General features: G+C 42.1%; 1 protein-coding gene across 1 annotated transcript in view; it reads right to left on the bottom strand.

Moving 5' to 3' along the window:
- Positions 1 to 231: 231 nt before the first annotated feature.
- The window catches only part of RHOJ (ras homolog family member J), a 51537-nt gene continuing 32973 nt past the window's right edge, over positions 232 to 18795 (bottom strand). The window contains exons 3-6 of the mRNA XM_019615948.3: positions 13764 to 13822; positions 9468 to 9632; positions 8412 to 8507; positions 232 to 7700 (exon numbers count right to left, since the gene is read on the bottom strand). Of these exons, the coding sequence (XP_019471493.1) occupies positions 7554 to 7700; positions 8412 to 8507; positions 9468 to 9632; positions 13764 to 13822 (467 nt within the window). The 3' untranslated portion in view covers positions 232 to 7553. The remainder of the gene's footprint in view (positions 7701 to 8411; positions 8508 to 9467; positions 9633 to 13763; positions 13823 to 18795) is intronic.

An 18795-nucleotide genomic window follows, 5' to 3' on the forward strand; every position in this document is an offset into this window, starting at 1 on the left:
GGTTAAGGAGCAGTTTCCTTGGATTTCCTTTCCAGGGATGTGCCTGAGACCTCTCAAAGCTCTGTATCACCAGTGTCACCTCCTGTTAGAAGTTTTGCATTGTTTGAGGGGAGACTGGAAGCTACAGGTGGTTCCAGGACCATGCAAAAGCAATTGTATGTGTCAGGGTGTGTTTTCCTGTCTGATAAGCTTCTGGGACAATAGGTAGAGCAGCACACCTTCTTCAAATGATGCTGTCAAAATACTTAGTAATACATTTATTTTGTTAAAATAAACTATGTACAGTAGAGGATATTAATGTGCAGTTACAATATACAATAATTACATGTTTAAAAGAGGATAAGCTAAAGAGTACAGAATCGTGCTGTAAATAGGAAACTAATACAGTTTACATTGTTTTTAAAATATGCAAAACAATTCCTGGAAAGATGATTTTCCCTGGTTTGAAATTTTATTGCTTTGAGTTGAATTTTGAAGATTTGGTTCATCTTTGAAAAGGCTTAACATCACTCAGAAGTCAAACATAGCTTTCCAGTATTTGTTCTTTGGTTTTACCACCCCTATACTCCAGAGATATTGCACATAGCAACTTGTAGGAGAGAAATTCTATTGCTCACATCAAGTAAATAACTTTTTCTTAATACGTTAACAGCTGATGGGTGCTGTGTTAGGTCCTGATTTGGTCTGAAGTCATTGCATTTGCTTCACAATCAAACTCAGTGTGAATAAATTGTTGCACTGGTACTCTAACTATTGCTGAGGTGTTACGGAAAAGGAAAGAAAATAAACGTTCTCAGGGAAGCAGGGAATCTCTTTGCAGTGAAATGCCTGTACAAGTGCATCAACATCATAACAGATTCAACTGGATTCAGTTATCCTTGCACTTAAGGACAGTCCAGGTCTGTCTCCCTGCTCCTCCACACTGCACCCTTCCTCTTGGAAGCTCTCCCAGTCACAAGGTGCTGCTGAACTCCATGGGTCCCATCCCAGTGTGACTCCACAAGGGTACCTCCAAGACCTGTCCATGGGTGATGCCACAAGGACGAGGGCAGGTGTTTTGTGCCTTTCACCTGACAACCTGGCCTCGCTTCCTAAGGTCACTTTTGCTCATGAGTAAATTAGGCTAGGCATCTTTAGGTTAGTGCTTGTTCATGAATTAATATTTACAAGATTGTCAAAAGTTTGGGCTCATTTACTCCATATTGGCAGGACAGTTCCATGTCCTGCCAGTTTGGTAATGCTGGTAGAGCAGCTGCCTCCTTTGGGCAAGTGTGTTGGGAGAGTTGGTGTGACAGTCACTAGAGATATGGCTTACACCCAAACTACTTTGGCAGATATCAGATAACAGTTTCTACCAGGACAAAAATTTCTATCAGTACAAATAACTGTTGTGCTGGAAGATCTGAAAGCTGCAGACTTGTGGCAATAGTTTGCTGTGAATTCATTAACCTCAGATCAAAGTCAAAATTTGCCAGCGATGACATCAGGGAGAGCTCAAACTGATCATCGACAAAACCAATCCAAAATTCAATCTGGCATCCTGAATGCTACCATTCCACTGGGATGAAATGAAATTTAATGACAGCAATGCGTGCAGTGTCAAACTCAGCGAAGAAACCTGTTTTCTTTTACTATCCTGTTAATGTAATCATTTTCACCTTCAGCCTCAGTGATGGTTGAAAATGAGAGTTACAAATCTCATCTCCAAAGCTTGAGCTAAAGATCAGATCAGCAAAGTCTCCCGATGCCTAATTTCTTTAGAGAGTAAGCAAACAGCAGCCAAGAGGTACAAAAGATTCTTGGACCTGGTTCAGTATATCGGTGTGCTCAAGTCTTCGTCAGTCACAAAAAAAAAAAAAAGGCAGAAGAAAAAGAGGAAATACAAAGAGACTCAAATGCTTTCCACATTTGTCATATGTGGAGCCCGCTGAAATCTTCCACTGTCCTCATGAGAATTGAAATGAAGCCAGAACACTGCATCTTTGAAACTCCCATCGTGAAATTGGAGTTGGAAGAAGCAGCCAAACACCGCATTATGGTTCTGGAAGGACAGGGAAATCATGCTCAGTGTTATTTCTGTTAATAGTATTTTCAAAGGCGAAGGGATTTTTCACCATTGACAGCAATTCATATGAGTTTTTGCTTGTTGCTCTGTGATAGATGGTCTTGTGAGCTGATTTGGCTCTTGCAAAGAGTTTTTGACTCTAATTTGAGGCTGGGGATCCTGGAACTACCCAGGAAAAATATATTCTTGCTCACAGATTTCTGAAAGCTTTAACTGAAGAAAAGAAAGTAGAATGAAAATAATAATAATAATTAAAAAGAAATCCTAGTTATGGGCATTCCCTTAACATCTTAAAGTGAAATTTCATCATGGTGTGGCTCTGGGTCCTGATTTTGCAGCTCTCCAATAGAGCAGAAAAGAAGATGCCGTTCTTCTGTCGCATTCATTCCTCCTAATCAATATTTTTTATCCAAACTTTTTGATTCAAAGATGTTTCTATTTGTGCTTTGTTTCATTAGGTGAACAGAGCTGAGATCACCACCCAATACCGAAATTGTTGGGAGGCTTTTTCCTGCCCTCACAGGGTCTCTATTCACCAAGAGAAAAACAGGCATTTCTAGCTGAGTTATCTCCACTTTTACTTAGAGCACAAATGTATCTGGAATTTATCTGACAGAGGTTGGTCCATGCTCACCTCCTGTCACAGCAAATACCCCTCCGCTCCTGTACAGATGCAGACCCAAAAAATGTTCTGTTATTTATAGATTATATGTTTTAAACAAGATAAAACAAATTGCACCTGCTTTTCAGGCAAAGAAAGAAAATACGGGGAGCAATGCATGTGCAGCCAGATTCCTGCATTCAACCTGCTCAGAGAACAGATGGTCCCTGGGCTAATAGGAGCATATGTTGTGTTGCTTTGGTGGAAAAGGCAAATGTGCTTTCTCCGTTTGTGCTTGTGGTTCAGACCAGCCTGCCTCGAGGCAGCTTGATGCCATTGCAATTTATTTTTAATCCAGATGGGTTTTGGTACGGTGAGTCGGGAGGTATTTGCTGTGCCACTGGGGGGAAAAAAAAGCTGAAGAAAAGGTCATGGACTACTAGTAAGCTATGTGAGCAAATGGGCATCTTTCCTATTTGACTAGAAGGACGTTTATTGATGGAAATGCCAGCTCACATGGTGAAAATACATCTTCTAGACATACACACTGTGTGTAATTGGCCACTGTGTTGCTTGCTGTATACAATACTGGGTATGATGATAGGGGACAATGGTAGAAATTGTTTGTAAGAACTTCTACAACCTTTTCCAAGCTCCTGTAAAGGCTCTAAAATTGGGTCTCTGGAGTCTTGAGACAGTATCTTGGGTGAGATCTTGATAGCTGTGTTTGTTTTGAGCTGAAGCAAGCAGTGCTTTAAAAGGGGAGAAATGTGTGAAATATCAATGACAGCTGCTGAATTATTGTTGCAATGGTGCTGCTGGACGCAGTGTGAATTCTGTAATTCCCACTTAGCAAAAGGAACTTCCTTTCTCAGCTATACTAATCCTTTGTGTCACTTCCAGTGTGCTGAAGTAGAAGATGAGTGCCAGCTCTATTGTAAGTTGAGAGAATGATCCTCATCATGCCTTTGGCACTAATTGGGCCTAATTCAAAGTGGCACAAAATGTAAAAGATTGGTGATGAGTTGATGGTTAGACTAGATGATCTTAGTGCTCTTTTCCAATCTTCATGATTTTATGATTCTATAGTAAGCTTTTTATTTCTTGTACTGATGAAATTGGTTGCTCTTCATGAGCTACACATCTCTGTGACAGTCAGTATTGCACCCAGGACAGTTGGGGGAGCTCAGACTGAGAGCTGCTCTCCACCTCTCCTGGAGGACACAAGATCGTGGCACTTAGGCCTGGTGGAACAAATTGCTCCTTGCTGGGGTTGGAGCCTTGTTTCCACATTCTTCTTTGTCAGAGAAATTCAAGTTAACAACTCCTGATAGAACTTCAGAAGAGACCAAAGAAGATGCATTTTCTCAGATCTAGCAGATTTCTGTTGAGCTGTGATGAAATGTTATCAGCCTGTTAGCAAAGGCAGCTGTCAGGAAGGGCTTTGACATAGGTTGCATTAAAACGACATGCTAGATAGGTTCCTGGGATGGTTCATAGCCTTTATGACTATCCTGCCTGCATTCCTTTGAAGTCCAGATTTGATTTCCAGTTCATCTATCAGTGAAAAAAACTCTCTCTGTTCAGCTGGCAGTCACATATTGATTTTCTTTTCTTGTTACTAATGGTGCTTGAAAATAACTTGAAATTTCTCTCTGTTGCCTTACGCATGTGCTTGCACTGTGCCTGGTGTTTTGATATTTTTGAAAATAAGCTTTGCTGCCTGTTCACGTACCATCTGTTGGTTTGTAGGGAAGGCATTAGGTATGACTTGCCAGATAGTCAGTGAGTCTGCTTACATCTGCCTACAGCACCTTTCTGGAGCCTACTGGCCTGTGCTATTCCTTCCTCTCCAAGACCATGGTGTAACATGGCAGATCCTTGAAAAATGCCACATTGTGAGGATGAATGTGTGCATATAACCCCACACAGGACTGACGTTTATGAGACCTGCATTAGCCACATCTTTTTTTTAAAAAAATCAGTTATTTTTGTTGGAAGAGGAAAAAAAAAAGATATGGAATACAGTGTGTGGATTGCGACCACTCACCCACTCTTTCAGCTCACAAATGACAAATTTTGGTCTCAATTAGCTTGAAAAACTTGAAAACTGTTTTGCAAACTTGATGTGCTAGACTTTGTAAATACAAACAAAACCCTGGTTAGTCGTAATATTTTTTCCATATATCTGCTTTCAGTGCTATGCAATGATTTGTGCAGGGTGCTACAATTTAATAAACCAGCATAGTAGCATTTTAGCTTCTTCATCACCATATTTGCCTGCTTTGGCAGGGGGGTTGGACTTGATCTCTGGAGGTCCCTTCCAATGCCTACAATTCTGTGATTCTGTAATATGGGTTTTTGTAAGTTATTTTTCCTTAAACCACTGCAATTACATTAATGGTACAACTTCCTATATGATTTTATATGTCTGTCCCATCCCATCAGAATTAATAGGCACCCCTTATACCAGGCAAAAATATCATATTTGGTTATTGTGGCTTTCTCTGACACATGCTGGGAATGCTATATTGCACTTTCCACTGTGCTCATTGTTTTATGATAAGCTCAGCTGTCAGTCTGAATTGTTGTTTTGTGAAGCTCTGAGAATAATTGGCAGCTCCAAACTGAGTGTTTCCATTGCACTTCAGCTACAGCAGACTTCACTTACTTTAACCAGAGTTGCATATAGGCTAATGCTTTACAGCAGCCTAAATCACAAAGCCATCATCCTGTTTTATTTCCACTGAAGCAAACAGCAGCACAGTGAAGCTCTCATTATTTTCTCTGTTGAAACCCTTCTTTTATTTTTCAGTGGACTTTTGGCCACTCCTAGTTTTCCTCATGCTCTTCTAACACCGTGTTACACCTCTCAGATCAGCTGATTACTGATGTCCCTGCTGTGTGAATGCTCAGTGCTGGGACAGCAGCACAGCCTCTATGGCACGACATGAGCTCCTTCACCAGGCTCAGCTCTGTCCTCGCTCTGAGCTGTGTTGTGTCAGTGAGTCCATTTCTCTGGAACATGATAGAAGATATGCACAATGATTGCCAGCAGTAAAGCAGCCTCTCTTGTATAGCTATTGATTAGCATAATTGTAGCTGTCGTCCATGCTTGCATGCAGCACAAGAGGAGATGAGTAGCACTGACCTCAAGTTTGGCCAGTTTTGATTGATATCTATTGGGAATGTTTTGTGTCTGATCTGGCTTCTGTCTGTGTCCGTGGTAAATAAAATTTGTGCTCGAATGAAAACAGGAGCTTGGGTCTGTCATTTTCCATTTTTCCATGGGTAAAGGATGGGGCACTGCATCATGATTGTTCTCTTCTGTTTGCTGCTCAGTTCGAGCAGTTTTCAAAATGCTGGATAGAGATGCTGCTTTTGCAAGGAGTAATATTGGAGGTCTCTGTATTTTCTGCCATGATGATTTTCTGCTCGGGGAATGAAATCCACAAGACAATCTCATGGCAGTGCCATTGTTCCTAAAGGCAGATGCCCTTTGAGCTCACCTCTGAGCATCAGTGTTGCTGTGAGGTGCAAAAGTACAGGCTTCCCGGAGAAGCTTTAGTGGAAAGGCACAATTTTTCCAGCAGCACAGGGAGCTTATGGGCAACTTGTGCTCCCTTGAGGTCTTCCCAGCCCTGTGCATAGGGCTGCAGCCCATCTTGGGAAAGTCCACTGCTGAGAACTGCAACTTAAACAGCACTTACCGCAATGAGGCTGTGGAAGAGTGGGAGCGAAGCAAAATAATGAATGAGAGGAGGGGGACCACAGTAAATCATGATGATTATAATTCTGCTTTGATAAGGTTTTTACACGAGATACTCTAAAAAAATCATAAGGCACTTGGATCATCTTAAAGTACTTGAGATTGATGTGACCTTTGGCTTTTTGGCTCTTGCTATTTTTGTCTGCTGGGTGGGATGTAGAAATCCAGCTGATCTATAAGGTAATTTTTCAGTTGCCATGGCAATGTGTCTCTTTCATGTTCTCAGTTTGGAAAGGCACTTTTTCCAAGCTGGTATTTCATGTCCAGGGCAATATTTGGTGGCAGAATATCAGTAAACAAACACTACAACTCTGTTCTTCCTTTCCCAGCTTACAGAAACATGGCTCAGCCTGAATATTCCCTTGTACAAATAGAGTTACTTGCATTTTTTTTGTTTTTGAACATTCCTTAAGTCTGGAGGTAAATGTTGATCTGTTTTGATAGCTTGGGTGCAGCAACATACTGACGCTGTGAAGTTTCACCATTAAGTGAAGACAAACTGGAATCGTTCCACCTTTGCTTCCATGCAGATTGAACAAACAGAAGTATATCCTGAAATAATGAATTTTATAAAAGAAAAGTAGTTCAAAAGTACATCCTACCTATAGTGTACATCTTACATAGTAGATTTCTACAGATCTCCGTGTTCTTTCAGTCCGTTCAGATTAAATTCCTAAGTACTGCAAATTTTTCATTTTGATCAATTCTTCCTTAAGGCCACAAATGGAGTTTGTTCTGTTTCTTTTATCCCTTTATTTTTTATTTTTTATTTTTATTTTATTTTATTTTTTTTTTTTTTTTTGCCACAGAGTGCCTTCTTATTATTCCTAAGGTGAAGAAGAATCAAGCAGGAGCAGGCATCCTTGTTTCTGCTGGCCCAGCACAGTCTGCAGTGGTGGGAACAGGCTGCATAAAACTCTGAAGGTTTTGGAATGCAGACAGACAACAGTTGGCCTATTGTGATATAGCTTGGAGGTTTCACAGAATGGAGGGCTCCTATTTGGGTAAAAAGGACCCCTTTCTGGTCATGTTCCCCTTTTCAGTTGCGTATGACCTTCATTGCCTTTCTAACCTGCTTGTTTTCATTGAACTCATCTCACTTTTCTTTCCAAGTGACTTCATACAATGGTGCAGCATCTATGGCACTTTGCACAGTGCTTCTTCTTCTTCTTGGGGTGGAAAATGGTCAGGATTGCTTCATCAAAGACAGTCTTAAGGCCTTTCTGTGTAAGGGCTGAGCACTCCAGGTAGCATTGTGCTCCAATCTGAAAAAGGAGAGAGAAAGTGTGAGTACTCACTGTCTGGAGAGGTAGAGAGACCCTGCTCCAGCATCCTTCTGTGTGAATATTGTCCTGACCTTCAGAAAATGGGGTGAGATCCTATGTTTTGTGTCTGGCTGCCTATAGAATTGAGGGACAAGCTCAGTGATCGTCCTGAGTGAGAAAGCACCAAGTGTTGTCTATCTTAACGGTGCAAAAAAAGATGTATTCTCTCCCTATGTTTTGGCTACCAAGCATGAGTAAATGGAGTGAGATGCAATGAAATGAAAAGTTGGGATATTAGATGCTCTTGAAGCACATTTCCCATTTATTTAGGAAACTGGCTGCAGTGTTCTTGTTATCTATCACTGACTAGAGGGATTAAGATGTGGCTCAGGACTTCTTAGCAGTATAAGCACCCAAGGATGAATAACCAGAACTGGACTGGTGAAAGGGATGGACTTGGTATGAGGATGCCAGAGAGGCTGCTCTTAATTTCTACTAGCTGAAGTAGTCAGTATAATCTGTTTTGTTGTCCCTTTCCCCACTATTGCTTTGACTGGAGGTAGGTTGGGTGTTGCACCAAAGCAGTGGGCTCAGGAGCCAAAATCTGTTTCTACTTCCAGGGTGTTTGATATCTGGCTGGGAACAACCAATGAGCCCTGCTGAGAGTTTGCTGTGATCAACTTAATTCATGGGACTCCAAAAAGTTGTTACCTCCTTTGCCAGCTTCACACCGTGCTCATAGGTGAGTGGTTTCTCCTTCATGTAAAGCAGACGAGCCAAAGTTTTGGGATCATCTCGCAGATCAATCTAGTAGAAAACACACAAAACCCAGGTTCAGTACTGCCTTAGTGTAATTCTTGAAAGATATATTCATAGGTTTACAAACCCGTAGTTGTATCCTTGCACAAGGATGTCTGTCCTCACAGCCTCAGGTGAGAAATGAATTACATATGTGTTTTCCTTTCTTTCCTTTCTTTAAATTTTCTGTTTAATATGGCTTAGTTCTTACTGGACAGTTATCAGGCCACAGCTCAGATGGCCGCAGCATAGTACAGATGCATTTCTCGGTGGCTATACATTATGGAAAGTGTTGGTAGAAGACTAAGTCATATTGGAAAGGGAGTCTGCTACGATCCTGCACTGCATCACCTGTAAAACAGTGACTGACCAAACAGACACAGCTCTGGATGGCTGACTTGAAGCAAAATCCTTTATTAGATCCCCTGCTTTTCATGATCTCTGTCTAGTCTGTGTCTTGGAAACCCATAGATTCATAGGTTTTAAGCTGAAACAAAGTGCTTTGATCGTTCAGTCTAACATCCCCTAAAGCACAGGTGGGATGGTGAGTCAGTAATTGTAAAGTTGATGGAAAGCATGAGGAAGGCCATTTCCTTCCTATGTCTCTAAGTTGTTTGGCTAATTATTCTCTTTATTAAAATTGAGCCTGAATTTAGCTTCTGCTTCCAGCCACAGCCTTTGATGTTTGCTTTTCCCCCCATTAAAGACCTATCAGAAATCTTTTATCCCTATAGGATTTTACATCTTCACATCATATTAATATACATATGAATAAGGAGTTTTACCAGTTGTGACTAACTCAATGGGTCAACTGCATGTTGGCTTCCATTCTCAGTCTATGACTTTCCCTCTAATGCTGAATTCTGGTTTTCATATATGAAGTCCAGTAGGAAGCCTCAGCCTCCAGTCCTTAGTCCTGAGGCTGTGAGAACCCCTGCAGAGATGAACTGTGCCCCAAAGGAGTGTTACCTGTGTTCCTATGAGGACATAAGGCACATTGGGCATGCAGACCTTCAGCTCAGGTACCCACTCCTCCTGGACGTTGTGGTATGAGGCAGGGTTTACCACTGAGAAGCAGATCAAGAACACATCCGTGTTGGGGTAGGACAGGGGTCTCAGCTGGTTGTAGTCCTCCTGCAGGGAGAGAATGGCAGGGTGTTAGGAGGTGGTGGAAAATGATGGGTGAAGGGAACATCTCCCTTCTGGGGAAAGGTTGAGAGCCCTGGGGCTGCTCAGCCTGGAGAAAGGAAGCTGAAAGAGGATCTTATCTTTTTCTGTCATCTTGGTAAGGTGATTCAAACTACTTCTGAATAGACACTTGTTTCCTAAAAATACTAATCGTGTAAAAATATTCTGCACCAACCTTTTCTAAACAAGAAAATTTCTTTATTCTGAAAGGAAGTATGAGGCCAAATATAGCTCTGTAACATTAAAAATAATTAAAGAAACATCCTAAAATACAAAGAAAATGTTTTGTTTTGTCTAGCTGCAAGTTAATTGTCCCAAACTCACTTCAAGAGGAAGGATGTATTCCCAGTCATCACCTCCAGTACCACACTGGTTTCCAGCCCCGGTCACAGACTCCCTGCTGTGCTCTGCACAGCTCAAGAGACACGTTTCTGATATTTAGTGGTAAGACATCCTCCTTTTGACCCAACCAAGGAAAGAAGTTGATCTTTTATCTATCTGAGGTTGTTTAATGTTGGAAAACTTACGTGAGACCTCTGTCCTTCAGCAAGAACGCTCCCTCGGTGCACTGGAGAAATTTAGTAGCAAAGATAACCTGCTGCATTTTGCAAAGACACAGTAATTGTTGACTGAGCTAGATGTCATAGAAAGTGTTGATTTGAAGATTTACATGGGAACAGGAGCTGTTTGGACATAGCAGCCAAGAAGGAATGCCTATTCACATAGAGGGAATTTTGTAAAGGAAATTCAGAGGTGATATGGAAAACATCCGTGACAGAGGCCACAAAGAAGTGCAGTTGGTGGGAGATGATATGTTGGCTTCTCCAACATTAAGAATGTTTTCTCCACAGTTGACCTGGGTTGTAGTTAGGTGCCTGGCAAAGGCCTTTCCTATGTTTTTTCTGTGTAACTGCTGCAAATCAGCCTCCTAAAGCAGCCACGTGGTGGCAGCAAGCCCTCTAGGAATCTTGATTTAGGATTTTTGGAACGGAATTGGCTAAATATAACGAGTTAGCATATTCCAGATGTGCCTATTTAGAAAAACGGTGACATTATGCCATTAAAATCCAAACTAGAAGCCTGGAGCACTTCCAGCGGGTGGTGGCAGCTACAGAAGTGCACGTTTAATTGGATTTTCCTCATTCCTCTGAAGCCCCCAGAAAATCTTTTCTTAAGGAGCATTCCTAATTTGTGTTGGTGGCACTGAGAATTGTTGATGCTGTAAGGAGGGACAACCACATGTCACGGTGCAGAGGTCAGGGCACACAGGAGCTCACATGGATGTGTTAATGCATACACTGATACAAGATATTATAGGTATGAGTTGATCCCAGGCATCCCTGTTGCTGGGCTGGCAGGAGCCTCCAGAGCACCCCAGGTGAAGGCCCTTTCTCTGTTCATGCTCCAGCAGAAAGCTGCAAAACCTTGCAATGGACCATTGTGAAATGGTTCACATCACAATTGTTTCTTGTTCAGAAGTGGTTCATTGTTGAAGGAAAGCAAATAAAGAGGGTAAAAAGGGTGTTGGATGCTTGCCCTGCTTTGGGGCATATCTGTAGTGCCAGTGATGTTTGAGAAAGGACACGAGTCTTTGTGCACATGGGCTGTAGCTGATCATTAATTCATTTCCTTGGCTCATGCTTTCATCCTGTCGGCTGTCATTTGGATTATGCAGGGCTTCCCAGCCACACTGCCTGGCCACTGGCTGAGCTATGTGCCTGTGATGTGCTGTGCCTGAGAAAGTACAAAACTTTTCATTTTGTAATGTTGCTGCTGTCACGATCTCCCTGTGTACACTCCCTGCCATTAAAGCACTCCACACCTGATTCCAGCTTGTGGGGGGGGAAAAAAAAAACACCAAAGTAATGTTTTCTTTTCCCTCCTAGGACTTTTTGTGCCCAGAGACACAGAAAACCAGATCCCTCAGCTCTGGGGTCCTTGCCAGCTCTCCCTGCAGGCTGACAGAGGGTCCTGCTGCAGAAGTACATTCTCCAATTGTTATTTCATTAGCATGTGTTTTATAGCATCGTAATGTCAAGTGCTATTTTTGGCTATGACTTCACACCAGTGCCTTTGGAAAGCCACACAACACAAGGAGAAGGAGTGAGGAAACAACCCAGATGATCTGTCGTTACAGCTTGAGCATGTGGGAAGCATCATCCCCGCTGCCTCCTCGCAGATACAATCTGGTCATCAAACAGTGATTCATGCTCCAGGTTTTGCCTATATGGCCACGTCCTCTGGACCAAAGTCTGAGATGGAAACGATCCCGAGGAGCTGGAAATGTTACTGGGAGGCAGGTGGTGGTTTGACTGGTTGGAAGCAAGAGATGGCAATATGATTGTGGAGGAATGGAGGGAGAGTGAGGTCTAACAGAGGAAGAGATTTATGGTTCTTTTGGCTCAGGAGAACAAATAAGAGGATGTGTTGCTGAGGAAATGGGTGGCAGGTGGTACTGTCAGCCCTTCAAAACAAGCAGAAATATTAAAGCACTGAGCAAAATCTGATTGAGTACTGAATATAACTCCAGTCTTGTTTGCAGAGGCTCACAGAGTTGCCAGATCGTGACAGACACACTGAGCTCTGCCTTTGTGAGCGCAGAAAAGAAAATTACACACACACCTTCTTGAATATCTCAAGCGAAATGAAGACTTGGATCATTCTTTAGGACTGGATTTTAGATCATCTGTTTACACTTTTTAAATAGGAAGGATGAGTGGACTGTAATTGACACTGAGATAGCTATGAAGTGGCCTACAGGTATGTGACAGCAAAAAAAAACCAACAAAAAAAAGGCAAAACCAAGAGTATAAATGCACAGGTCCTGCTGAGTGTAGCTTTTTCTGGAAGTGACAGTCTGTTGTGTTGCAGATTTTGACCTCTCTGCACACTGCTGTGAAGTACAGCAATAAGTGGCCTCTCGCAGACAAGAGAGTCTCATTCTGCATTATTTATACATTTCATAGCAGCCATGGACAGAAAACTGCAAACAAAGAGAGATCCTGAAAGCAAAACCCTGCACCCAGAGCTGCTCTGTCCCAGGGAGAGAAGCAGGCTTTCATATCTGCTCCTCCCTGCTGCCTCCAGAGCCAGCTCTGACAGGAGGTGGATATTAGGGGGTTTGGATATTAGGAAAAAATTTATTCTCCAAAAGAGTGGTGAGGCACTGGCACAGGCTGCCCAGGGAAGTGGTGTAGTCACCATCCCTAGAAGTGTTCAAGAAGCACGGAGATGTGGCACTGAGGGACATGGTCAGTAGGCATGGTGGGGATGAGTTGTAGTTGGGCTTAGGGATCTTGGAAGTCTTCTGCAACTTTAATGATTCTATGATTCTATGACTAGCTGGTAGATGTGGACTTGAGCCCTCCCTGGCTGGGAAGGAGCTGGGATCTGTTCCTTTTCCTCTTGGCAGCTGATTTCCTGCAAGGTTTCTGTGCCACTGATGGTTTTTTCTTTGTTCTGTAAGTCACTGGCATTTTGGAGGTAGAAGAGTTCATTATGAGCCTGGTACCTTCATCTGCTTGGAATGTGATCCCATCCTGGGATGAGTGCCCATCTGCCTGAGTTAACGTGTCTGCAGTCAATGGCTGGTGACTGATAGCCTGCTGTTGTATTATACTGGTTTTCTGGTCTTAGAAACTGGAATTTTTCTCTGTATCTCCAATGCCACCATGTGGTAATTGTAAGAAAACAGTGACTTTTATAAAAGGCTATACCTTCTCTGCGTGGGGATGGAGTGCTTGTATGGGAGGCTGAACTTCACCATCAGACTTTGCTTTTTGCTTAGACAAAATCCCACCGTAGGGATGTATGTATGTGTGTCTGTTTTGTTGCTGAACCAGAATGAAATCTGCATGTAAAAAACTAAAAGGAGGTCTGCAGTTCAGCCATTACAGCTCATTGTCAGTTATTAAAATTTGTTTATTAAAAACACACACACACACACACGAAACAATAACAAAAACATCAAAACAACATGATAAAACAACAGCACAATCAACAAAACCTATATGTGATAGTAAAAAAAAAATAATAATAAAGAGAAAGGAAACTTATTGATGTTTTGCAGTCATTTACCTGCCCTGCTGTGTCATAAAGTCCCAGCAGGTGCTGTTGTCCTCCCACAGTCACGGTTACTGAAAGAAAGAAGCAGAGGGATGTTGCTTATGCACAAGCCAGTGGAATAATTTTAGCAACTTTTAATCCTAAAATGCCAATACACCCCTGTGCTGGACATTGGTGTGTGTCTTACCACATGCTTTGTAATGGAAAAGCACCTACTAATTTGTAGAAGATAATAGCCTCTAATTGGGGAACAATGTCCTGCTTGAATTCTCTTAGACTTAAAGTCCCTGTCACTGTGGCTGGACAGACTGATTATTCAGCAGCTTTACTTGCTTGCAAAGCGATGCGGTAATTTTGCTAGCATATGAACAGAACAAAACTGACATCCTGAAAGCACGAAGGCTCAGCAAGGAGCAGACTTGCTGATGAGTGCAGAATGGAACACGGCTGAGGCCATCTTATGATGTGGAAGGGAAAGAAGAGATGGAGAAGGGTTCAGGAGCCCTCCTTCATCTCTTCACTTAGGGAGCTGGCATGCACATAGTGCAGTTCCCATAGGGACTTGAAATGGGGCTAGCTGTTGAGTGTGGAGGTACCATAAATGCTTGAGGTCTGTGGGTGGGAAAGCCTAGGGAAGGGATACCAAGAGTTGAACTTTTCAGAAGGAGAACTGGTAAAAGATTTCCCCATGGGAGTTTACTCTCTGGTGGAATAATTGTCTTTGCAATACATGTCTCAAGTCCACACCTTGTAGTCAAGAGCAAATGCGTAATATATGAACTGCAGCAAATTGGGTGTAGCAGGGACCACAAGCTCTTTCCTCTGATGCCTTTCAGAATGGTTTCTGAGAAGTGAAGTTATCGATATACTGAATATAATGTTTTCTCCAGCAGCAGATACTCATGGAGATACTGTCAATGCTTGCTGGGAAACATTTCCTTCCCTCCTGAATGCAGTTCAGTCAAAGATTTTGTAAGGAACTGGGATTGCCCTTTCCCATTCCCAGTGTCTGCTGTTCTCTGGGCTTAGCCCAGGCAGGACAGGAATGTGTTTTGTAGGATCTTGTTTGAAAATGATTTTAAAAATATACTATTTGTAAATCTTCTTGTCTTAAAGCATAATTGCAAATGCTGGATTTCTGTGACTGAAATGTGAGAATCCCTGTTATGCTCCAGATAGAGATTGAAATCCAGACATGCCTTGTGTCAGTCTTTAATTCCCTTTGTTTCCCATAACTCAGCATCTAAATACTTCTGAAACTACATGTCCCAGGCTTGAAAAAATAGCAGTATGAATATTCAACAGGAATACAAAGTCATTACAGCAGAACGTTTTTGTAGCTCCTTCTGTGTACTTCAAGTGCATTCATGAATACTGGTTCTGGTCATGATTTTTTTCCCCAAAAGTATATATTTTTAGCTGATCCATATGAGGAAAATAGGAATAGAGTTGCTAGGGGTTAACCTCACACATGCTGCTCAGTGTCCAGCAAACTTCATTTAAGCTGCCATGGACCTAGCTTCAGGAGATGTTACAGCTCCACCTAAAGTTAGGAACGCCAAGGGAACCTGCAAACGGAAGCCATAAGGACATTTATGACATCTGGCGCCCACCGAAGTCAGCCAGTCAAAAGAAGTGTAAGACCTTAATGACATGTCCCTGTCATTCTGCTATGAACTACAATCCGTTCAGTTCAGCTTTGTCCCCCTGCAGCTTTTTTCTCTTGGAAATGCTATGACAGAATGCAGTATCACTGCCTTCTGGGGTGGACATCATGGCAGATGAGGAGTGGTGTGATGGGACCCCTGGCTCCCCCAGGTCTGCAAGTGACCCCATGACTCAAAACTGGGTCATTTTCCACTTCCATGTGTGTGGGAGTCATCTCCAGGAAATCAAGTGACACATCGCTCCTGGCATGTCCCCCAGCTTCCTCCTCTTTGAAAAACAAGATCTGATTACAAAGAGAGTGATTTTCTACCTCAGATTTATCCTGCTGGTTACATATGTCCTTTGTGAAATGAAAATCAGAACTGTTCTGTTTTGCCCTGTAATTGTCCTAAATACCATACTTTAAATGTAGGATTGTACTCAATGCCTTTCTTTAATTGCTTCTGTAATCATCTGCTAGCAGCTCGTACAGGACTCTGCTAGCCAATATTTTTTCAAAGAAAGCCTGTAAGTCTCACGATTTGCTGTCATCTCAACCCTGGGTAAGATCTCTCTTCTGCTGAGCAAATACAATTGCCCATCTGATATTTACAGTATCTAAAATACACTTCCAAGGTGGCAGCACAGGGAGGCCTCTGAGGCTGGGATACAGCTGACTGCACACAGTGGAGCTCTTGGTCTAATGAGGTGGTGAGGAATTCACTGCTTTGTCTGTAGCCCACAGATGTTTAGTGATTTTAAAGTTGGATAGGATTTGCAGCATCATTCATTCTGCTCTGAATAGCTTATCTGGTGTCTTCCTACAGGGTATTTTTCTTGTTCTCATACCATCCCTGTAGCTCTTCTCCAGATTCCTACTCAAGTAGTCAGTGAGATGAGACACTGAGGTCTTAGCAATGGTTTCCTTAATGATTTAGCCAGTGGTAACATGACTTTGCTATTCCTACCCGTCTTTCCTCAGTTGCTGACCTAAAGCTTGCATTGGCTGATTATTCTCATTACTTAACGAGCCTTGCAGTAGTGTTTGCTTTTCTTTAGCCCAAAGCGAATTCATTCTTGCCTTCTGATGTAATTGCTCTGATTATATTCTTTTTACTCTGTGTTTGCATGGAAAACCTGGAGACTGACTCAGATGCCCAATGAAGCTTCTCAAGGCAGGAGGCAAATAGCCACATGGGGTCACACAGAGTTCTCATAGTATGGAAGACAATGTTAAAGATTTGTGAGAGACTGGGATTGACTATGCAGGGACAAGCTTTTGGAGCATGATGTTTTGGAAGCATCTGAGATGCAATATTGAAATGCGTTCAAAGTTTCCATTTCAGGCATCTAGGCACTGCACTTCTCCTCAGGCTGCAATTTCTCTCAGCTCTCTCATAATTAGGGATGAGCAGAGACAACAGCAAGACGTGTAACAATGGGCACTCCTGCCCACCCCTTGAACACTGTGAAATATTGGAATTAGTGAGAAATTCGAGTGGAATTAGTGGGAAAATGCCCAATCCTGACCTGCATTGCAGCTGATTTGGAAACACAGACTGGTACCAAGTGACAGCTCTGTTGTCCCATTCTGCAACAGGAATAGATGCATCCAGACAGTGTCATCTCACAAACGATTTATGATTTACTTTGTGTTTTTTAGCATCTTGAGAAGATAGAGGCCAGAGATTTATATCTTGCCTGCAGCTCTCCACAGCTGGGCATTCGCTGTGTAGAGAAAGCTAGCAGAAGAGAGGTACCTGTCCACTAATCATTTTTATTCAAACAGCTGATATGAAGTGCTGCAAATCTTTCAAAGTATATTGAGAAGACAGACTTTAGTGTTGGCCAGTCTACATGACAAAGAACACAAAAGCAGTGGAAGTGGATTAAGAAGATCAAGTAGAGTGCATCTGGTCCAGAAATGACTGAATGAAAATGGAAATTCCCAAAGCTTTCAGAACAAGCACAACACTAAAACATGAGCCAGCTTCTTCCCACTTTGGGATGTTACTTATTTATAGACAGTGTGAATGAAGTTGATTTATTGGAATCACTGACCTCACCGTCTGTAAAATCAGCACTGGAGGATTTGCCATGTGTTTCATCGAGTTACTGCTCTGCTGATCAATCCTTGGTCAAATTCAGCTTTGTTGATAGCAGAGTCCAAGGAGCCTTGGGGTCTCTGCAAGGAAAGCTGTGCCCAGTTCTTCCAGTATTACTGTACTGAGGGAGCTCTTGGAAGCTCATTGTTGTGCAAAGCTCTTTTAAATGGAAAAGACTACCCTGATTATAGTGCTTGGGGAATTGAGAAAAACTGACATTGCATCTATAAGTATTTTGTTAGGTTTCATTCAGTCTTAAACACAGGGTTGTGCACAGCAGCAGGCTGGGAGGTGCTTCCTGAGTAGTTCAGCTCACTGTGCACCATCATCTGTCCCCATGGAAGGCAGTTCTGCTCCCAGGTTAGAAATTAATAATAACTGCCTAAGTAAATGCACTCAATTTGCAGACAAATAGACTCTGTTGTGCGCATTTCAATTATACTGTAGTTAAGGGTCTTTTTACTCTTTCCTGAAAGTAATAGCTCTAAATCCAAGCGAACCTTAGAGGCACGGTATAGCATTAAGTAATGTAAATAGATAGACCCTGAACATATTATGAAAAATATTATGATCATTTCTAAACAATGAAGAACACAGGATATCATCCTAACCCTGATGGAAGGGAAGTGCCCTTTGTGATATCATGTGGTTGTTTGTGGCATTGGGATGAGTGAGAGAAGAAAATTTTGACTGTGACTGTAGCATGAGCCTATCCAAAAACTGAAAGGCAGAATGTAGATTATTATCTATATCTATATTTTTTAGCTCTTCTAAATATTTTTAAGCTTCCATCACCATAGCACAATGTCTAGGAATATGTTTTGCTGGAACTAGGATTATAGCTCAAGTCAATAGCAAAGGCTATTGTAGTGCTGAGATAAAGAGCTACTGATAATAAGAATACTCTTATTAATGTTTTAACTAGCTGTGCTGACCAGACCTGAACAGATGCTAAGGCGTTTTCATTTATTTTAACACAGATGGAGTCAGTCAAGACTCTTTAAAGGAGCTCTTTATTGAAACCCAATTCAGTGAAGAATGTATTTAGAGTCTCTTAACAGAGATGTTATGAGTATGGTGAGTACAGCAAGGAGTGTGACTCTTTCTCCAGAGAGAAAAGGTTGGAACAAAGGGAGTCTTTATCAAGTGTTATCAAAGGAACATGAGACTTCATAAGCAGCACTGGAATAAATGGAAGATCAGTGGCAAAACGAGACAAATCTCACTGAAATGTGCCCAGGCATTACATAGGTTATTTTTCAAAATAATTACAGAAGTTGTTTGTGTGGTTG

Source organism: Meleagris gallopavo, chromosome 5 (genome assembly GCF_905368555.1).
Source record: "Meleagris gallopavo chromosome 5, MGAL_WU_HG_1.1, whole genome shotgun sequence".
Lineage (NCBI taxonomy): Eukaryota > Metazoa > Chordata > Aves > Galliformes > Phasianidae > Meleagris > Meleagris gallopavo.